The following is a 21,232-nucleotide window of genomic DNA, read 5'->3' on the forward strand; positions in this document are numbered from 1 at the left end:
GCTGTCCTTGTAGCGGGAGAGCCCTGTGGGACACTGGTGGCTGTACCAGTGTTTCTGTGTAAGCCCCACACTCAGGGGTCATCTGCCTTGCAGACGTGCAGCCAGGAGGGTGTTAGAGTGACCCCAGAACATCTGCCCTGTACCTCAGTTTCCCTTGCCAGGAGCCAGCCTGTCACGAGGGTGGCCGTGACCTCTCATCTCCTTGGCTCTGTCTGCAGACCTCTGGCGCCAGCGGGTCGGGCCTGGGCTTTCAGGGAGGTTCAGAGACGCCCTGGGCAGTCACTGGGGAGAGATTGAGTGGAGTGGAAATCAGAGGAGGGAAGCGAGCCAGGCCAGCCCCTCCTAGGTCCCCTCCATGCCATCAAGGGTCCTGACCGCAGCCCAGACAGAGCCTGTAACAGGAGCCGCCCTGGGAGGGCCTGGCAGGTGCACTGGGGGCGCTGCCTGCCCCGCCTTCCTTCATCTGTGCCCCTGCAGGCTGCCTGGGCCCCAAGCCTCGGGCACTTGGGGACCCCATGGCCCCTCCATGGCTCAAGCGCCACTCTGGCTGCTGAGGGAGGAGGCTGGACCAGGACCAGCAAACAGCCACGTGACAGGGTGCAGGAAGTGAGTTCACCCGAGGCCGCCTTCCCTTGAGCAGGCGTGTCCTTTACATGGAAAGTCCCAGAACCACACTGTGCCCATGAAACGCAAAGGGCTGTGGTGCAGCGCGTGTCTGTGTCCTGGCACCCTGATTTGCAGGGTCATGCGGTCTGTAGCCCCTGGGACTTTCTGCACATGTGTGTGAAGTGTGTGTGCGGGTGTTGGTGTGTCTGAGTGTGTGTGTATGTGACACTGGGAGTGGGTATGGGTGTGCAGGTGTACAAGATGAGTGTGCATGGATAGTGGGGAATCACGTGTGCCTGTGTATGGAGAGTGTCTCGTGTGTGAGCATGTTGGCGTGTGTGCATGTGTGTCTATGCATGGAGAGTGTCCCGTGTGAGAGCATGTTGGCTTGTGTGCACGTATGTCTATGGAGTGTCCCGTGTGTGAGCTTGTTGGCGTGTGTGCACGTATGTCTATGGAGAGTGTACCGTGTGTGAGCTTGTTGGCGTGTGTGCATGTATGTCTATGGAGAGTGTACCGTGTGTGAGCTTGTTGGTGTGTGTGCATGTATGTCTATGGAGAGTGTCCCGTGTGTGAGCTTGTTGGCGTGTGTGCACGTGTGTCTGTAGGGAGAGTGTCCCGTGTGAGAGCATGTTGGCTTGTGTGCACGTATGTCTATGGAGAGTGTCCAGTGCGTGAGCATGTTGGCGTGTGTGCACGTGTGTCTGTATGGAGAGTGTCCAGTGTGTGAGCATGTTGGCGTGTGTGCATGTGTGTCTGTAGGGAGAGTGTCCCGTGTGAGAGCATGTTGGCTTGTGTGCATGTGGAGTGCATATCTGCATGTGTGTACGCACGCATGTCTCTACGAGTGTCGTTTTGTGTGGGGGTGTGTTCACACGTGTCTGGCTGAAGCTTGCCAGGACCTTCCAGCCATGCTTCCTTGCTCCCTGTGCCTCTGAAGTTGAGCCGGGATCTCCCGGCACTTTCCTGGTTCACAGGATCCTGGCGGTGGTGTCTGCACAGATTATTGGGATGAGGACCCTTCGGGAATGGGTGATGAAGGGCCTGCTTTTGCCTCTGAAGGCGGGGCTGGCTTAGCTGGAAACGCCGTGGAAGCCTGAGCACTTGCCTGGAGGCCCCAGTGTTCCAGCCTGAGCACTGGGCTTCTGTCCTCACTCTGTGTCCCCAGAGCTTCAGTCACTGGATTTTAGGGCCCACGAAGCACAAACTGTGAGGGGCAGATTGCTCGGCGGCTTCATGGGGAGCCCAGCCTCCAGACAGCATTGTCAGGGGCTGCTCCTGGGTCCCTGTCTTCACAGGGAGCCCGGCCTCCAGACAGCGGTGTCGGGGGGCTGCTCCTGGGTCCCCGTCTTCACAGGGAGCCCGGCCTCCAGACAGCGGTATCTGGGGGCTGCTCCTGGGTCCCCGTCTTCACAGGGAGCCCGGCCTTCCAGACAGCATTGTCAGGGGCTGCTCCTGGGTCCCCGTCTTCACAGGGAGCCCGGCCTCCAGACAGCGGTGTCTGGGGGCTGCTCCTGGGTCCCCGTCTTCACAGGGAGCCCGGCCTCCAGACAGCATTGTCGGGGGGCTGCTCCTGGGTCCCCGTCTTCACAGGGAGCCCGGCCTCCAGACAGCGGTGTCTGGGGGCTGCTCCTGGGTCCCCGTCTTCACAGGGAGCCCGGCCTCCAGACAGCGGTGTCGGGGGGCTGCTCCTGGGTCCCCGTCTTCACAGGGAGCCCGGCCTCCAGACAGCATTGTCGGGGGGCTGCTCCTGGGTCCCCGTCTTCACAGGGAGCCCGGCCTCCAGACAGCATTGTCGGGGGGCTGCTCCTGGGTCCCCGTCTTCACAGGGAGCCCGGCCTCCAGACAGCATTGTCGGGGGGCTGCTCCTGGGTCCCCGTCTTCACAGGGAGCCCGGCCTCCAGACAGCATTGTCGGGGGGCTGCTCCTGGGTCCCCGTCTTCATAGGGAGCCCGGCCTCCAGACAGCGGTGTCTGGGGGCTGCTCCTGGGTCCCCGTCTTCACAGGGAGCCTGGCCTCCCTGGGTGGGGAGTGCTCCAGGTCCACCCCTTCATGGGGAGCCTGGTGGTATCGGGGGGTGCTCCTAGGTCCATTGAGTCTCGAGCTGTTGCCAGAGGCCACATGGGCTGACGCCACAGGGTCACCAGGTGGGACTCATTCTGCTGCAGGTGCCCTTGTGGCTCCAGGGGGAGGGCAGACTCCTGGACTCGGGACACACAGAACCAGGCCTGGGTATCTGCCCGATGCAGGGAGCTGTGGGGCCTGGACTTCTGCTTGTCCCCTGCCCCAGGCCTGGCGCCTCGCTCTGTGCACAGGCCCCATGCCGCCCGCTGCTGGTCTGCAGGGCTGGGGAGCTGGCTGGACCACCCACACTGGAGGGCAGGAAGGGGTGGAGGCTGCCGGACCTGGCTCCGGCCTCACGGCCCCGCCCGCCTGTCAGCTGCTTCCGGCTCGGAGTCTAGGAAGCTCCCTTTGAGAAGAATGGCTGTAAAATCCCAAAGGCAGGCCTCCAGACGGGAGACGGGGCGGGGATGAGCCCCTCAGAAAGAAGGGAGGAGGTTGTGCCAGGAGATAGGGAGGCTGATGGTGGCATTGCCATCTGAGAGGGGACTAGGGCCGCTTAGGGAGGTGAGCCAGCTGTTCCCTGCGGAAACTACCCACCAGGGCACTGCCCAGCTTGGATAGGGATGAGTCGGGTCTGACACGCAGGCTCTCGCTGCCTCTCTGGCTGGAGGGGCCGCCCCGGCTCCGGCCAGGTCGCTTGCTGGGTCTGGTCTTGGTCCGTCACCTGCGTCCAGCTCCCCTCCCAGGTTGGATGAGCCCAGGAGGCTGCTCCTGAAGCCCGCCCGTCAGGGTCTGACCAAGGGTCTGCATTCACGGGCATGAGAAGGGGCCAGAAAAACTGGGGTGAAAGACCAGAGGTTGCCTCTGGCTGGGGCCTTGGTAGGGAGGGAGCCCGGGAAGCGGTGGGAGGCTCTTGTTGGGTGAGCAGGGCCAGGCCTCGCCCAGGCAGCTGCAGCCAGAGAAAACGCAGCATAGCGGCTCTGGAGGGGCACCAGGCTGCTCAGTGTTGGGTAGTGGGTGGGGGCGGGGGAGTTGCTGTGCGCCTTGACGTCAGACCTGGGATTCGGGGGACTGATCTGTGTGTGCACAGCCAGCACCCCTGGAGGTGCACAGGATGTTTCCCACTGGCTCACCTGGGGTCACTTTCAGAATGAAGAGGCAGGACAGAGAAGACGAGGCTGCCCGCCTGTGCCCGTTCTCCAGGCCGGGCTTGACCTCGCTGCCTTCATGGCTGAGGAGGAGCGCAGCATCGGTCAGCCTGGTGCCTCCGGCTCTCCACTAGCAGCTCTCGGCCTTCACTGGCTATAGGGAGGGCCCCTCCGAGGTCTCGGGCCCACGAGAGACTGTAATTCTGGGGTCTGGACTCAATCCAGGCTTGCTGGCCAGACTGCTGTCAGTCCCAGGCACGTCTGCTGGGGGCACGTCCCATTGAGACCCTGGCCTCTGGGGATAGGTCAGTCTGGTGCGTGGGGTTCATGCAGGCACCAGACAAGCTGTGAGCAGGGCTGCTGCTGGAACTGCCTTAAACCTGGAGGGATGGGAGTCATGAGCTGGTGGCAGTGGCTGAGGCCCTGTCCCAGGGCAGGTGGGCAAGGCAGTCCACCCAGTGCCAGCTGCCTAGGGCCGATCGGGGCCTCCGGGGAGAGGGCATTGAAACAGGCTGTTCCCAGGCATGAGGTGGGTTGAGGCCAGGGCTGCTCCCAGAGCTGGGAGGACGCTGGGATGAATGGAGCGGGAGGGCAGCACGCAGCTGTGAGGAGCTGCCACCGGCCACGTGGCTCAGGTCTCCGTGTCCTTTCCTGTCCCAGGACACTCAGTCTGTCTAGCATCCCGCCCGACAGACTGAGTGCTCACGCCTCGTTGGGCTCCTGCTGGCTGTGCTGGTTTCTCGGACTCTTTGATGACCATGGCAGTTTTGAGGAGTCCTAGTCAGTTTTAGAGAACGCTCCTCAGTTGGGAAGTGTCTGGTGTTTTCTCTAAAGGTTGGTCTGGGGCTGGGTATTTCGGGGAGGGAGACCCCAGAGGACCGGCAGGACTTGGCAAGGTCTCCCCCGGGAACCATCTCTTCTGTTACCCACGAGCACAGCTGACCTTCCTTCCACCCCAGCCAGGCTTCTGGGCCCTCCGTGTTCGGGATTTGGGGTCCAGTCCGGTTCCCACTGTTGGATTGCTGATGGGCTTGTCTGTGGGACCTGCTGTGCCTCGGGGTAGCCCAGGGGGTTTGAGAGCTGCTGTGAGACCACAGTCTTTGAAAGGCTGTGGAGAGATGACAGGAGGCGGCTGCGAGCGGCCCAGGGTCCAGGCAGCCTTTACAGGGGCTTGTTTCCCAGTGACTCTGGCCGGGTCCTGTGGGTTTTTAATTCCGACGGCCATGTCTGCAGAATGAAGCACCCGTGGGAGCCTCATCAGGCAGTGCGGACACTCCACGCTGCCGAGGGTGAGGGACATTCGTGGATGATTCATGGCTTCGAGAGCTATTTGCAGACGCCCGCCCGAGTCTCCTTTCAGGGGAAATTCCTGAGCTGCCGCTGGGCTCTTATTCTTCTGAGGTGCATGGGAGCCGGCAACCTCCTCTGGGTGGGAGGAGAGGGTTGAAATTCCATGCCTTCTCCGTCACCTCCTGGATGTGACTGGCTGGAGGATTCTTTTAAGGCCTTATTAGTCACGTTTTCAGTGGCCATAGGAACCGTCGCGCGTCGTCACGATGTGAAGTGGAGCGGCCCACGCCTCGGGGACCCCACATGCCCACCGGAGGGGACCGTGGTGCTTGTTAAGGGGCCGTTCCCATTGCTCCCGGCTGTTTGGTGGCATGGTTTTAGGGTGTCCTGCGTTTTGCTGCACTTGGTTTTAGGGGGACCACAAGCTTAGCACGCACCGAGGTTCCTGAGTCGGCATTGTGAGCTGTCTGTGGACAGGCGCTGCCTGTGGGTAAAACGTAGAAGGAACAGCCTTCACAAGGGTTCTGTAGGTGAGGTGTGCTGAGCATTTTCACTCCTTAAATGTGGAGGCAGCTCAGAAATGGGAGCAGGGAAGGGGAGGCGCGTTTTGTGGGAGTCAGTACAGTGGCTCATTCTGTGCCCTGGCTGGAACCGGGATCGTCTGCCGAGGATGTCCCCCCGGAGTGGATGGATCAGGTTGGCCCCTGCCGTCCCACAGAGGAGATGGGCCAGGTTGGGACTCTTCTGTCCCCGGAGTGGATGGACCAGGTGGGGTCCTGCCCTTCCCCAGAGTAGATGGACTAAGTTGAGGCTGGGTTGCTGTCTGTGCCCCACTCCTACCTGGGGGCACGCAGTGTCTGGGCGCTGCTCTCTGGCCCACAGGGTGGAGTTTGGCTGGGGACACTTCATCCCAGCCTGGCAGAGGCCACCTGTGCATGGCACCAGGGCAGAGGCACTGCTGGGGCCTTCCCTGAGGGCTAGACACGGTGGGCCGCCTGGTAAGGACCCAGCACATCTACCCTTCCTGCCCTGCACGCCCAGGTTTCCCCGTGTCCATTTGTTCTCTGATCCTTCCAGTTATCCTGAACCTGCAGAATGGCAAGGGAGGAGGTGCCATTCCCAAAACACAGGCGGGGCTTGGCCAGGGGAGATCTCAGTGCCCTTCACAGCAACCAGGTGACATCCAAGTCCAGCCAGGAGAGTTTGAGGGAACACGGTTGGGTATATAGAGGGTCGGGGGGGGGGGGGCTGGGTGTATAGAGGGTCAGAGGGGGGGACTGGGTGTATAGAGGGTCAGAGGGGGTGCTGGGTGTTTAGAGGGTCAGAGGGGGGCTAGGTGTATAGAGGGTCAGAGGGGGGCTGAGTGTGTAGAGGGTTGGAGGGGGGCTGGGTGTGTAGAGGGTTGGAGGGGTGTCGGGTGTGTAGAGGGTTAGAGGGGGACTGAGTGTGTAGAGGGTTGGAGGGGGGCTGGGTGTGTGGAGGGTTGGAGGGGGGCTGGGTGTGTGGAGGGTTAGAGGGGGCTGGGTGTGTGGAGGGTTAGAGGGGTGTCGGGTGTGTGGAGGGTTAGAGGGGGGCTGGGTGTGTGGAGGGCTAGAGGGGGCTGGGTGTGTGGAGGGTTGGAGGGGGGCTGGGTGTGTGGAGGGCTAGAGGGGGCTGGGTGTGTGGAGGGTTAGAGGGGGCTGGGTGTGTGGAGGGTTGGAGGGGGGCTGGGTGTGTGGAGGGCTAGAGGGGGCTGGGTGTGTGGAGGGTTAGAGGGGGCTGGGTGTGTGGAGGGTTAGAGGGGGGCTGGGTGTGTGGAGGGTTAGAGGGGGCTGGGTGTGTGGAGGGTTAGAGGGGGGCTGGGTGTGTGGAGGGCTAGAGGGGGCTGGGTGTGTGGAGGGTTGGAGGGGGGCTGGGTGTGTGGAGGGTTAGAGGGGGCTGGGTGTGTGGAGGGTTAGAGGGGGCTGGGTGTGTGGAGGGTTAGAGGGGGGCTGGGTGTGTGGAGGGCTAGAGGGGGCTGGGTGTGTGGAGGGTTGGAGGGGGGCTGGGTGTGTGGAGGGCTAGAGGGGGGCTGGGTGTGTGGAGGGCTAGAGGGGGGCTGGGTGTGTGGAGGGTTAGAGGGGGGCTGGGTGTGTGGAGGGTTGGAGGGGGGCTGGGTGTGTGGAGGGTTAGAGGGACATTGGATTTTTAAGGAAGAGTCTCTTGACTGGGGTGGCATGGAGGCGGTGGCATCCCCAGAACGCACTGCTGGTTCAGGTCTGACCTGCTGTTTTAACCAGATGGAACAGTGGCATCTCCCAGGCGGGCACTGCCATCCTCCTGAGCAGGCCTGCTGTTGCCTCCACAGAGACCAGGTGACACTCTTGTCAAAGTGAGGGAGTTGCCTTCTCTCTAAAGGCTTGAAGCTTGTCCTGGTCTCAGGCTTCTTGGTAACAGGAAGATGCTGGTGGCTGGTTGTAAATGCACATGTGTTCAGTGCGGTCCCCCTGCTGGGAGGACCAGCCCGGCCCTGCTGGTGTGTTCCGTCCCCTTTTCTTTGTGTGTACTGGTTCTCTGGACTCACCATCTGTGTTACCTTAATAAGCAGCAAAAGGACAGACTCATGCCTCGCTGGCCCCACGCAGAGGGCTTTCTGGTGAGGCCGCTGGCACGCAGCCCTGCGCGCAGTGGGACTCGCTGATCCTGGGCGTTACGTCATGCCATTTACATCGTCATTTTTCTCAGTTTAATGGGTTTGTAAATATTCATTCCACTGGAACAGGTTTCTAGTGCCCTTTTCCAGCTGCATAGGTTGCCTGTGGGGAGCTTGTTTGTGTGCTTTTTGCTTTTTGGGGTGTCCTTGAGGCCTGATGGGTGCCGTCTTCCCAAGTGGGCCATGGAGAGGAGACACCGCCTCCAGCGGGGTTGTTGCTGCCAGGAGCGTTGCCGGCGATGGGAGGACGTGGGCCTCTGGTTCGAGCAGACGTTTGCTGTGTTCCTTTTTCCTACTTGCGTGGTTCGTGGAAGCTGATAAACTGTGGTTGCTTGCTGAGTGTAAAGTGAGTCACATGCTGAGACCCCGACCACCAGCAAACCTGTGGTTTCCGGAAGGGACTTGGGCCGGGTGGCGGAGCCCCAAGCTGCACTCCTGGTGAGGAAGGGCGAGCAGGGCTGAGCCTTGGGAGCCACTTTGCGCCCTTCCTTCCTGCCGGGAAGAGAAACCTGAGCCCAAGCAGCCCTGACTTCATCCAAGGTTGTCAGCAGGGCTTGGCTGCCTGGGAGGAGAACCTGAAACCCTCGGGTCCCTCCCTCCCTCCCTCCTTCCCGCCCTCCCTTCTTCCCTCCCTTTCTTCATCCCTTCTCTTCTTCCCTCCCTCCCTCCCTCCCGCCCTCCCTCCCTCCCTCTCTCCCTCTCTCTCTCCTTCCCTCCCTCCTTCCCTCCTGCCCTCCCTTTCTTCCTTCCTCCCTCCCTCCCTCCAAGAGTATCTGCATCAGAATCCTGGTCCTTCATCTTCTGTTGACTCCAGAAAGACCCTCCAGTCACTGCTGATCTGGTCTGTAAACAGTTGACCATCACGTCTGGGAAAAGGGCCTGAGCAGGAATCCCCTGAAAACATTGAAGCGGGTAGGGCCCTGGGCGGACTCACCTTGGAGAGAACCTACAAAGACTCTCAGACGTTTTTTCTTCGTTTAATGTATTTGTAATTTTTCTTTTAACCTGATTTTGATGTAACTTGAGATTTCAGAAAGGTTGCAAGGCCAGTGTGGAGAAGGCCGTCTGCCCTTGGCCTCTGCTGCCCAAATGCCAGTCTTCTGCCACGTTGGCCATGTCCCTCCTGCCCCCTGAACCCCTACCCCGGCTCCCCATCTTTCACCCCTGCTATGGCTGTGTCCCTCCTGCCCCCCTCCAACCCCGGGTCTCCGTCTTTTTACCCCCAGTATGGCCATGTCCCTCCTGCACCCACCACCCACCCACCCCGGGTCTGCGTCTTTCACCCCTGCTGTGGCTGTGTCCCTCCTGCCCCTCGCTCCCCCACCCCACCCCACCCCAGGTCTCCATCTGTCACCCGTGCTATGGCTGTGTCCCTCCTGCCCCCAACCCCCCACCTCGTCCTGGGTCTCCATCTTTCACTTCTACATTTGTTTCTGCCCTGCTGGGAATAAGCAGCTGATGTGGTGCCCCTTACAGGAATATTTCCTGAAAGCGAGCACATTTCTTCCAGAATCTCTGCAGTGTAGTTGCCGGCATCAGGAGGTTGACGATCCCACACGGAGACCTTGTTCAGATCTCACCAGCTGGTGAGAAGAAGGAAGTCGAGGTTGTGCATGCACTTCACCATCTCTCTTCCAGAGCTTCCTCTGTGTGTGTCTCCCGGACATTTTGGGGGGTGGGGCCGCTGCTCCGAGGCACTGGTCGCTCTCTGGTGCACCCCAGGTCTGGGTCTGCATGTCTGCAGTTGCTGATGGTCACTCTCGGGGACCTGCACACCCTTAGGACTGTGCTTTCCACTCTGGACACCGTACTGAGGGCACGTGCTGCCCACCTGCTCCGGGATGGCGATGCCATCTTTGCTGGCACGGCTGGAACGCACTGCTCCTGCAGCTGGTGCCTGTGTGCCGGTGGGCTCTGGCACATCTGAAACGTGTCCCGTAGAAAATGCCCGTCCTTCCACCCCAGGTTGTTTGGTGCAATGATGAGGTCCTGGCATGCCCTCCAGCCACCCCGTGTCCTGCTTGGCCATTTCATCTGGACCTTTAGGGTCCCTCATAGTTCTGTGCAGGGCCATGCACCCCTAGGAAGGGTCCCGGCCTGGTTGTTCCTGGTCTGGGGGTCTGGTATCCAGCACAAGGTACAGAGGGCCTGGAGGTGTGGTTGGGTATGGGCTTGAGCTGCCCAGATGCCCTTCAGCTCCTCACCGTGCCTGGCTGGGGCGTGTGTGTTTGCAGACCCTGTTCTTCTGGTCATGGGCGGTTGGCTCGGGGATCCCAGGCAGGCTGTTGCCCCTGCAGGTGAGGCTGTGGTGTTTGCAGTGGCCATGGGCTGCTGGCTCGGGAGCAGTGGCCTGTGCCTAGTTCCTTGTGCTGCTGTGACAGTCGCCGAGGCCGGGTGTTTCATGAAGACAGAAACTTCTCAGAGTCCTCAGGGCTGAAAGTCTCAGACCAAAGCCGAGACAGGTTTGGGGTCTGGTGAGGGCCAAAGGCTCCCTGCCATCTGCTCACTTGGAGGGTGGGAGGGTGAGACAGCTCCGCTGCTGAGGCCTGGGTGTGAGGACTTCCATCCCCTTCACGCCTCACCACCTCCCACGGCCCCCAACCCCTAACACCATCACTTGGGCCATCGTGTTGAGACCCGACAGGGAGCCTCAAGTCCCCCCCGCCCCGTGGCCCCCTCACTCATGGCCTCGAGCAGCTGCTAGGATCTCCCCACCTGCCTCAAGTCCCCCCCCATGGCCCCCTCACTCATGGCCTCGAGCAGCTGCTAGCATCTCCCCACCTGCCTCAAATTCCCCCTGACCCCCTCATTCATGCCCTCAGGCAGCTGCTAGGGTCTCCCTGCGGGTTCCTAACTCCATCACTGGACCAGCATGTCTCAACCCACCAGGGAGCCTCAAGTCCCCCCACCCCCACAACCCCCTCACTCATCTCACTCATGCAGCTTCGAGGATCCACCCCCCACCGAACCCGCTGGGCTCAGCCCCACAGAGGGGTCACCGGCCCAGCCCTCTTGAAAGATGCAGGGGGGCTTACTGACCTGGGCGCCTGCGGGCAGCGTCCTCAACATGGACCACTGGGAAATCCTGTTTCCCTCAAAAGTGGTGGCTTCAGTAGCAGGGTTAGGAGGTGCAGGCCTGACTTTTGAAAGCGACAGTTTTGCCCGTGTTTGGCTGCGTGAGAGATTTTCAATGCCAGAGGGAGACGCCCTTGCCCTGGGCTGAACAGCGCACTTGCTGAGGCTTCCTAAGGCCTTGTTTTAAATGATACTGTGTTGGGGAGAATGGCTAGCCTGCATCCTGGGAAATGTCCTGTGCCTTGGGGCTAGTGTGTGTCCTGGAGATAACCTGTATACTGGGAAATGGCATGTGCCCTGGGGCTAGCGTGTGCCCTGGGGATAGTGTCTGTCCTGTGACTAGGGTGTGTCCTGTGGTTCTTGTGTACATTGGGGCTAGCGTGTGTCCTGGGGTTAGTGTGTGCCTTGGGGATAGTATGTGTCCTGGGGATAGCGTGTGTCCTGGGGATAGCGTGTGTCCTGGGGTTAGTGTGTGTGCCCTGGGGATAGCGTGTGTCCTGGGGTTAGCGTGTATCCTGGGGTTAGCGTGTGTCCTGGGGTTAGTGTATGTCCTGGGGATAGTGTGTGCCCTGGGGTAGTGTGCGCCCTGGGTATAGCGTGTGTCCTGGGGTTAGCGTGTGCCCTGGCGATAGTGTGTGTCCTGGGGTAGTGTGTGTCCTGGGGCTAGCGTGTGCCCTGGGGATAGTGTGTGCCCTGGGGATAGTGTGTGCCCTGGGGTAGCGTGTGTCCTGGGGATAGTGTGTGTCCTGGGGATAGTGTGTGCCCTGGGGATAGTGTGTGCCCTGGGGATAGTGTGTGCCCTGGGGTAGCGTGTGTCCTGGGGATAGCGTGTGCCCTGGGGTAGCGTGTGTCCTGGGGATAGTGTGTGCCCTGGGGATAGTGTGTGCCCTGGGGTAGCGTGTGTCCTGGGGATAGTGTGTGCCCTGGGGATAGTGTGTGCCCTGGGGATAGTGTGTGCCCTGGGGTAGCGTGTGTCCTGGGGATAGTGTGTGCCCTGGGGATAGTGTGTGCCCTGGGGATAGTGTGTGCCCTGGGTAATAGTGTGTGTCCTGGGGATAGTGTGTGTCCTGGGGATAGTGTGTGCCCTGGGTAATAGTGTGTGCCCTGGGTAATAGTGTGTGCCCTGGGGATAGTGTGTGCCCTGGGTAATAGTGTGTGCCCTGGGGATAGTGTGTGCCCTGGGGATAGTGTGTGCCCTGGGGATAGTGTGTGCCCTGGGTCTCGCGTATGACCTGGGTAATAGTGTGTGCCCTGGGTAATAGTGTGTGCCCTGGGGATAGTGTGTGCCCTGGGTAATAGTGTGTGCCCTGGGGATAGTGTGTGCCCTGGGTAATAGTGTGTGCCCTGGGTAATAGTGTGTGCCCTGGGTAATAGTGTGTGCCCTGGGGATAGTGTGTGCCCTGGGTAATAGTGTGTGTCCTGGGTAATAGTGTGTGCCCTGGGGATAGTGTGTGCCCTGGGGATAGTGTGTGCCCTGGGGATAGTGTGTGCCCTGGGTAATAGTGTGTGCCCTGGGTAATAGTGTGTGCCCTGGGGATAGTGTGTGCCCTGGGTAATAGTGTGTGTCCTGGGTAATAGTGTGTGCCCTGGGGATAGTGTGTGCCCTGGGGATAGTGTGTGCCCTGGGGATAGTGTGTGCCCTGGGTAATAGTGTGTGCCCTGGGGATAGTGTGTGCCCTGGGGATAGTGTGTGCCCTGGGGATAGTGTGTGCCCTGGGGCTAGCGTATGCCCTGGGTGATAGTGTGTGCCCTGGGTGATAGTGTGTGCCCTGGGGATAGCGTGTGCCCTGGGGATAGCGTGTGCCCTGGGGCTAGCGTGTGCCCTGGGTAATAGTGTGTGCCCTGGGTAATAGTGTGTGCCCTGGGGATAGTGTGTGCCCTGGGTAATAGTGTGTGCCCTGGGTAATAGTGTGTGCCCTGGGTAATAGTGTGTGCCCTGGGGATAGTGTGTGCCCTGGGGATAGTGTGTGCCCTGGGGATTGTGTGTGCCCTGGGGATAGTGTGTGCCCTGGGTAATAGTGTGTGCCCTGGGGATAGTGTGTGCCCTGGGTAATAGTGTGTGCCCTGGGGATAGTGTGTGCCCTGGGGATAGTGTGTGCCCTGGGGATTGTGTGTGCCCTGGGGATAGTGTGTGCCCTGGGTAATAGTGTGTGCCCTGGGGATAGTGTGTGCCCTGGGTAATAGTGTGTGCCCTGGGGATAGTGTGTGCCCTGGGGATAGTGTGTGCCCTGGGGATAGTGTGTGCCCTGGGTAATAGTGTGTGCCCTGGGGATAGTGTGTGCCCTGGGGATAGTGTGTGCCCTGGGGATAGTGTGTGCCCTAGGGATAGTGTGTGCCCTGGGTAATAGTGTGTGCCCTGGGGATAGTGTGTGCCCTGGGTAATAGTGTGTGTCCTGGGGATAGTGTGTGCCCTGGGGATAGTGTGTGCCCTGGGTAATAGTGTGTGCCCTGGGGATAGTGTGTGCCCTGGGGATAGTGTGTGCCGTGTGCCCTGGGGATAGTGTGAACTGAAAGTGCTTTCTTTCAGTTCTTCTAAGCTGACCCTGAATTGTTTTTCTCTTTGCAGGAGATGGAAATCCGAGAGAAAACAGTCCATTCCTCAACAATGTGGAGGTGGAGCAGGAAAGCTTCTTGGAAGGAAAGAACATGGCGCTTTTCGAGGTAAGTTGACTTTTTTGAGAAGATACCAGGGCCGTTGCTTCGTTGTGGAAAGTAGAGGATCCCCCGGGGACCCCCAGGCCAGGGCCTCCCACGGGACCGCACACCATGGCGGGGAATGTGGGGCCTCCCTGTCCCGAAGGCCACAGAGGGGGCCTTGTCCTGCACCTGAGCTGGGATGTGGTCCTCAGCCGGCACCTTCTGGGGTCTCCCTGGATCGAGGGTGCTGCGGCCCCCAGGAGCCCCTTGGAGCTGCCGAGTGCTGGCCGTCTCGGGGTCCCCACCCTGGGTGAGTGGTCCCGCTAGTGAGGCCTGGAGCCCCAACCTCGGACTCAGACCTGCCTCACTGGCATCAGGGCCTGGCTCTCTTCAGACCTGGGGGCTCAGGACAGGATGAGAGCCTGAGTGCCATGCCCTGAACATGGAGGGGGAGCCCTGGGGGCCACAGCAAGGGGAGGGCTGCCTGTGACTGTCCCCGCGCTGCGCAGGAGGAGATGGACAGCAACCCCATGGTGTCCTCACTGCTTAACAAGCTGGCCAACTACACCAACCTGAGCCAGGGCGTGGTGGAGCACGAGGAGGATGAGGAGAGCCGGCGGCGCGAGGCCAAGGTACCAACCCCCTGCCCGTCCCGGGTGTCCTGGCAGGGTCAGAGCCGTGCCGGCAAAGCAGCTGCTCGTCAGAAGAGCTGCCCTGAGCTCGGGTGTTGGGGCCACGTGTAGCCCTTTCTTCCTGGGAGGTCTTGGTGGCACCTGCCCCACAGCTCTTTCCTCTCCACTGTCCTGGGAAGCGTGACTCCCCCACACATCGGGGCAGCTGGATTTCCTGTCGAGACATGAACTCAGGGTGTTTTGTTCACCCTCTGGGCAATGCCCAGAGGCCGGGACGGGGCCCCTCCGGAGTGCTGTGGCCTTGGCACTCCCTCAGGCCACCCTCCTTTTCCTTTCTATGCAGGACACTTAGCCTGGTGGCATTTTCCCTGCAGGTCTATTCCTTGAGGGTTTGTTGCCAGGAATCCATCCTAGGAAATAAGGGGGTTGTACAGTGGGGATTCCATGGAAAGATTTCCCTTGGGCAGTTTCTGTGGGCAGCGAGGTCTGGAGACCCCCCTGCCGAGCATCCCCGGGAGCGTTCTGCCGTCGTGTGCAGACCACTTGCCTGGGAGCCACCCTGAGGCCTGACGCCCCGAAATGACGCTGACAGGCCAGAAGGACCCCAGCCTGTGTGGGGAGAGAGTCCCTGTGCAGGTCAAGCAAGTGCTGTCCTCACGGTGGGGCACGCAGGTGGCTTCGTTTGTTCTCAAATTTCTCTGCTTTCTAAGTCTTCCAAATACACGTGCAGTGCTTTAGAACAAACCAAAATATCCACTGAAACCATGCTGTGTAGGCCCCGCCGCTGAAGCCGGGAGGTTGTCAGGGTGGCCTCCCCCCAAGTCCTGCCGCTGAAGCCAGGATAGTTCTCCTGCCGCTGAAGCCAGGATAGTTCTCAGTGTGGCCTCCCCGCCAGTCCTGCCGCTGAAGCCGGGATAGTTCTCAGAGTGGCCTCCCCCCAGGTCCTGCCGCTGAAGCCAGGATAGTTCTCAGGGTGGCCTCCCCCCAGGTCCTGCCGCTGATGCTGGACTGTCATTGGGGTGGTCCTGCTGTGTGTGACTGCCACCAAGCAGGGGGTTCTCTCAGCTAGCCTCCTGCCCGCCCCCACCCCGCATCCACCCATCCTGGGGCCCAGTGCTTTGTGTCGGGGCCACCCCAAGTGCCTCATGCCAGCGTCCAGTGTCTGGCTGACCCGAGTCCCACACAGCGCTCGGGAAGTCAGGCTTCCGACCAGGTCTCTCCTTCCACTTCCCGTGAACACGGTGGAATTAATTCTGCGTTTCCAGGATACTTGAGGACTCTTGGTTTTGGTTTTGAGACGCATCACTTGTGGTTGAAGTAACCAGAGACAAGTGAGGGATGTGTCCACGTAGCCACCTCAGGGTGGGGCCCGGCCTGACGAGGTCCCTCCGTCCTGGCTGTCATCCCGGGACAGGGCAGCGGCCTCTTCAGAAGCTGTGTCTCTGGACCTCTTTGAGTCCCCGAGGGGCCCTTCCTGGCTGGGGGAGCCTGTGGCCCACGCGCCTGTCCATAGCACGGCCACCCCGTGGGTGGGGTCGTCATTGCCACACGTGGACACTGCAGAATCGGCTGCTGCTGCACCAGGCTCAGCGCCCGGCACCTGTCTGGGGTGTCATGTGTGCTGGGTGCAGCCTCGAGGCCTCACGGGCTCCAGCTCATGCCCTGGCACGGAAGCTCAGAGCCCAGGCCTTCCATTTCTGTGCTGGAGTTTTTGTCCCAGGGAGATGTCAGCATTCTCCAGGTAGCGGGGGCCTTCCCGCAGGCCTGGTCCGAGGGCTCCGGGAACCAGTTTCCGCCCTGGCTCGGCAGCTCCCCGGCACCAGTGGCCTGGCCACCCAGCCCCGACCCCTCAGCCTGGCACAGCCCAGCCTGCCATGCCCGTCTTGGAGACGCCCAGAGAGAGCACACACAGCTTCTCTCACCCTACTTGCCACTGAGGCATGTGCAAAACGTCCAGGCAGGTGCGTTTGTTCCCGGCACGCCGTGGACCAGGGCCCAGGAGTCTCCCACCTGGAAGGTTTTCCTGGCCCTCCCCAGCAACCCCACCCCAGGCCAGTGGCTCTCAGGCCTCTGTCCCTCGGGCGCCCCAGGCTGATGCAGCCAGCGTTTCAGTTGTGGCGGGAGCAGGGTCTGTGACCCCCGCAGGCCTGCGGTGTGGCCGTGGCAGGTTTTGGTTGCATTGAACGCAATGCCTCCCTGAGGGGCTGTTGTTGGGCCGGAGGCGGGAGGGCAGGGCTGCCCCTCGCTGTCCTCTTTGGCCAGGCTCAGAGGCTCGTCCCCAGCAGACCTGCTCTCATGATGTAGCCTTTTCAAGGCCCCAGCCATCTCCAGCCTCCTGCACCTGAAATTGGGTCGGGTTGAGCCCTAAAAGTTGCCTTGTAGACGCAAACTGAGAGGCCAAGGCGGGCCACGCCCTTTCCTGGGGACTCAGGACCCAGCCTTTGGCAGAGAACCAGCTTCTGACTTGCCAGTCACGGGGCTGTGGGATCTGAGGCTGAGCTCTGTGGGCAAGGCCACTGTGTGTGCCCAGCTCTGCCTGGACCTCTGCCCGTCGTCTCCTGTGTTGGCTGAAGCCTGGTCATGAAGTCACACCAGTGCGCGTCTCCCCTGCCCTCAGCTCAGTTGTATCCAACGAAAATGTCCCAAAGCCGCTCCTCCACCACTTTCCTGCCCCGCTCCTGCCACTTCTCTCTTGTTTGCACCAAGAACAAGGCGCAGATTTGGTGGGTGGGGAGGGCCCACCAGCGACCCCTCCCCAGGCCCCGTCGCTGCCCTGTTGCTCCCCACCCAGGGCTCAGGGAACCCAGTGAATCTGCCAGCCTCTCAGATGCACAGCTTCTCACGCTGTTTCCTGGCTGCTCTCTCAGACATGATTTTCCCCCAGGTCCTAGAGACAGTGGAGCCCCCGATTCCTGCCTGGCTCTGGCTGCGGCCTGTCTGGGAGGCATTCCTGCAGTGACCCCGGAAGCCACCCTGTTTGCTTTTGTAGTGTGGTGCTGAGTGTGTTCTCCCTGGGAGCTGCCCTTCACCCAGTTGCCTGCCCCCATCCAGTCTCCCTCCAGTAGCTGGCCCCCTCCCCAGGGCTGGGCCGTGCAAACCCCAGGATCGAACCCTCTCCTCAGCCTCTGCACGGGGCCTGTTCTGACCTGCGCTGTTGTTCACAAGAGATGTCGAAGAACCTTCCCCCTTTTCCGTATTGACCTAACCTTGAGACGTTTTCCTGTTAAAACATCACCTTGTGCTGGTGCCAGTTGCCCTCCAGGTCCACACCGCATGCCTCTGCTCATGGCTGGAGTGGGGCTGAGTGGAGCCGAAACCTCTGCCCCAGCCTGGTCCGTCCCGAGCAGGGATGGGGGACCACCTGGCAGGCGCTGGCCTGCTCCTGGCCGTGCTGCTGACCTGCCGTCCTCGCGGGTTTCTTCAGGGCCACGAGGTGTCTCTGTCTCTGGCACAGGTGTCTGAAGTCAGGTGGGCTGCCTGCTCCATGCTGCGGTGGCCGGCTGGGCAGGTATCTGAACCTCTGCTGTCATCTCACGGTGACCTCCATACTAGGTTGTCAGTTTCCGCCCAGGGTGGATGCTGAGCTGTGGCTTCGTGTTAGCTCTGTGGGCAGCAGCCGCTTCATCCCTCTCCGGCTCTGCTTCTGTGCCTGAAGCCTCAGGCTCTTCCGTGTCAAGTCTGAGGCCCTGAGCCATCCAGGGAATGGAGCCAGGGCCCTCTTGCTCTCCTTGTTTTTCCCATAACTTTTCCAGCATAGCAGGCTCTCTCCGTGGGAGGCACAGCGGAGCAGCTGCATCTGGGTTCTCTGCCAACCGTGTGGTTCTGCTCCCCTCCTCTGAGCCCCTGTCCCGGGATGGTTGGGGATCCCGCCCAGGGCCTCTCCCTGAGCCTCCATCTGTTCTGGGACAGGCTCCTGACCCCTCCTGTCCTCCACGGCCCCTTCCTCCTGCCCCTACGTTGCTTTGCCTGCCCAGGGCCTGAGTGCAGCCGGGGAGGGGGCTCCCTTCGGTGGGGGTGGACCCCTGGGACACGCCGTGCTCTGCTGCAGGCTCCACGCATGGGCACCTTCATCGGCGTCTACCTACCATGCCTGCAGAACATCCTGGGCGTCATCCTCTTCCTGCGCCTGACGTGGATCGTGGGGGTGGCCGGCGTCCTGGAGTCCTTCCTCATCGTGGCCATGTGCTGCACCTGCGTGAGTGTCCCCCAGCCGGGGGTGGCTATTCCTTCGGGTAGTGGCAGCTGGACAGTAGAGTCCTCCCTAGCCGCCTGGGTAGATTTCCCGTCTCTTCTATAAGAGCAGGGGCAGCTGCGGGGACGAGATGCTGCACTGGCCAGGGTGGCACTGCCATGTTGAGCAGCACGCTGGCACCTCATTTCCGAGTCTGTAGAAAGGCCTCTCGGCCGGTGGTGGGTGGCCCATGGCAGCATTGGGGGGCTGAGGCTTCCAGGGGAAGGATGTCCTGTGTTTTGATAAGGTCACTTCCAGTTTGGAAGGACTTTGGGCACTTTCAGAGGTCCAGGGAAAGGGGTGGGAACCAGGACACAGCACGCTGGCGCCCGGGAGCCTCGGATTTCCCAGCCATTCTCTTGAGATGAGAGCCCTGGGGTGGGGGGCTGGCTTCTGCCGGGAGCCAGGGCATGGACCCTCCCTTGGGAGTGTCTCAGTGCCAGCGGGCTCTTGGGAAACCTCCTCAGATGGCTGCCTGTCATTTTGCAGACAATGCTGACAGCCATTTCCATGAGTGCGATCGCCACCAACGGTGTGGTCCCAGGTAAGGGCTGTCCTGTTAGAGGAGTCTGTGTTCTACCGCGGTACGTAGGAGGAGGCCGCTCGCCAAGGCCTGGCTGGGGCTGCCTGGGGGTCTCTGCCGGGCCTTCTGCGTGTTCTCCACCGGCTCCTCTGCCGTTTGAGCCATGAGTTCACGGCTGTTTGGTTTTCTTACCCATTTTGCTTCGTGGTGACCATCTCTTGACAACGTAAGCAGTGCCCATGGGGCAGTAGGCTGGGGAGGGGAGGCATGGGCAAGTCTAGCAGTGCTGGGATCCTGGTGCGTGCCACAGGCTGAGTTCCTGGAACCTTTGTCTCACAAGGGAAGGTGAAGACAAGCACTCTCCCTGACCTTGTTAATTAATGATAGATTGATTACAACACGGAATCATTAGCGAACTGAGATGATGCCGCATCTGCTCCCGAGTCCACGTGTCCCGTGCATGTTAAGGACCAGGCTTGCTCAGCACCAGGTCCTCACACAGCGGCCCCATCCCTACAGCACATTGTGGCCTTCGCCGGCCCCAGGAGAGCACGAGGGCCATCACGGGGGTCTCCCTCGGCGGCCAGGGTGCCAGTCTCTGCCTCACGATGACTGCATCCATTAGCGCCCCTTCCACATGTCCGCACCCACTGCTCAGAGCAGGGAGAGCCGAGTTCACCAGGTAGCCCTGGGGTCATTCCCAGCTTTTCCATCAGTGATGGTGCGCATGAGTCACGGTACACCAGAAAACTCCTGAATGTCCTGGTCTCCCTTCTGCCTTTTCTATAAACAGCACTTAGTGGAAGTGGGGGCTGGGCTGACACTGACGTACGCAGGCCTTTTCCCAGGAGCTGCTGGGGCCGCCTTCTCCCCAGGGAGCCTTAGCCCTGACCTCGCGTGGTCCTCAGCGTGGTCCTCATGTCCACAAGAGCGTGGTGGGCGCAGAGCATGTGCTGAGCCTCATGTGGGGAGACTTTACCATGGAGGCCACATGTCTTTGTGTGCTGCTCTGTGGGTGGGCGAGGGCCTACACGTTGCCTTTCAGAGACAGGCTCTCCTTCACCCATGAACGGCAGGCAGCAAGGAGCGCGCCCCGACCCACGGTCGCCGCCTTGTCTCTGCAGCTGGTGGCTCCTACTACATGATATCGCGCTCGCTGGGACCGGAGTTCGGAGGCGCCGTCGGCCTCTGCTTCTACCTGGGCACCACGTTCGCAGGGGCCATGTATATTTTGGGGACCATCGAGATTTTTCTGGTAAGTGTGCTGCTTTGGAAAGGGTCCCCCGATAGTCTGTGGCAGGATGCCAAGAGCTTCCCAACTCGTCTTGCGGTGTGGGGTACACAGCACCCTGAGCCATCCTGACCCCGCTGCCCTGGCCGCCCTGCGGACTCTCCTGGGCCCTGGCCACGGTGGAAGCCGTCGGGCGCGTTCCCCTTGGCCACCATTGCTGCCCTCCATGATGGGTACCTGGCATGAGCTGGGCAGACGTCTGGACTGTAGGTCTGAGCCCAGCGTGGGTGTGAGTCTGAGCCATTTTAGGGGCAGGGCTAGAACACAGCTTAGAAGAACCCCTCACCAGGATCCCAGCCTCTTCCCTGCCCGATTGATTTGGGCACTTGGCCGAGGGTTACAGAGTCCAGCAACGTGCCACCAGGGGAGGTCATCGCCTTCCACAACAGGCTCAAAGCGCCTGAGCACAGCACAGGCTGTGGCACGAGTTCCTTGGTCCTCGTGGGGACAGGGACCCGCCCTTCTCACCCGACACGACAGGCGCTGTCCTTCCTGCTGAGGTTCTGAAACCTGCCATGCCTGCAGGGCCTCAGGGCACCCACCTGAGCCCCCGTCCCCAGTCTTTCTACCTACCCTCTCCCTGCCACACCCGGTTCCCAGCCTCCTGGGCTCACGGAGGCAGCCACATGGCCTGAGAAGGTTCTGAAACCTTTCAGTGGCATCTACACCCGTCCCACCCGAGTCCCCTGGCCCCGTCTCTTGGTCTTTCCACCTGCCCTGGGCGCCATAGCTGCCACACACACAGGATCCCCTCTGGTGCAGGTGGGTGCCATGCCCCCCATGCCTGCTGCACCCCAGTCCTGTCCTGGTCTGGAGGGAGCTGAGCAGCACTGCCCCACATCTCCGTGCCTTGAGTCCAGACAGGACACAGGCCGCCCACAGCCGGCGTGGTCAGACCCCGTGTTTGTCTAGGACGTCCAGCCGGGCTGGCCACGTTCCCTGGGCGACAGTCACGTTCCTCTCAGCAGAAGGTGTTTCTTTGGAGTGTGGACGTTTAGACACCCCAGGTCCTGAAGCTGCTGTACTGGAAGGCGCCTGCGTGGCTCCCGGGAATCATATAGGTG

At 61.1% G+C, this 21,232-nt stretch overlaps 1 protein-coding gene across 4 annotated transcripts in view; it reads left to right on the plus strand.

Moving 5' to 3' along the window:
* The window catches only part of SLC12A7 (solute carrier family 12 member 7), a 60,338-nt gene that overhangs the window by 7,140 nt on the left and 31,966 nt on the right, over positions 1-21,232 (plus strand). For all 4 annotated transcript variants that reach the window (XM_078365957.1, XM_035291822.3, XM_035291819.3 and 1 more), the window contains exons 2-6: positions 13,421-13,515; positions 14,001-14,123; positions 18,172-18,318; positions 18,844-18,898; positions 20,002-20,132. In XM_078365957.1, the coding sequence (XP_078222083.1) occupies positions 13,501-13,515; positions 14,001-14,123; positions 18,172-18,318; positions 18,844-18,898; positions 20,002-20,132 (471 nt within the window). In that variant the 5' untranslated portion in view covers positions 13,421-13,500. The remainder of the gene's footprint in view (positions 1-13,420; positions 13,516-14,000; positions 14,124-18,171; positions 18,319-18,843; positions 18,899-20,001; positions 20,133-21,232) is intronic.

The sequence above is a fragment of the Callithrix jacchus genome, chromosome 2 (assembly GCF_049354715.1).
Source record: "Callithrix jacchus isolate 240 chromosome 2, calJac240_pri, whole genome shotgun sequence".
NCBI classification, from domain to species: Eukaryota; Metazoa; Chordata; class Mammalia; order Primates; family Cebidae; genus Callithrix; species Callithrix jacchus.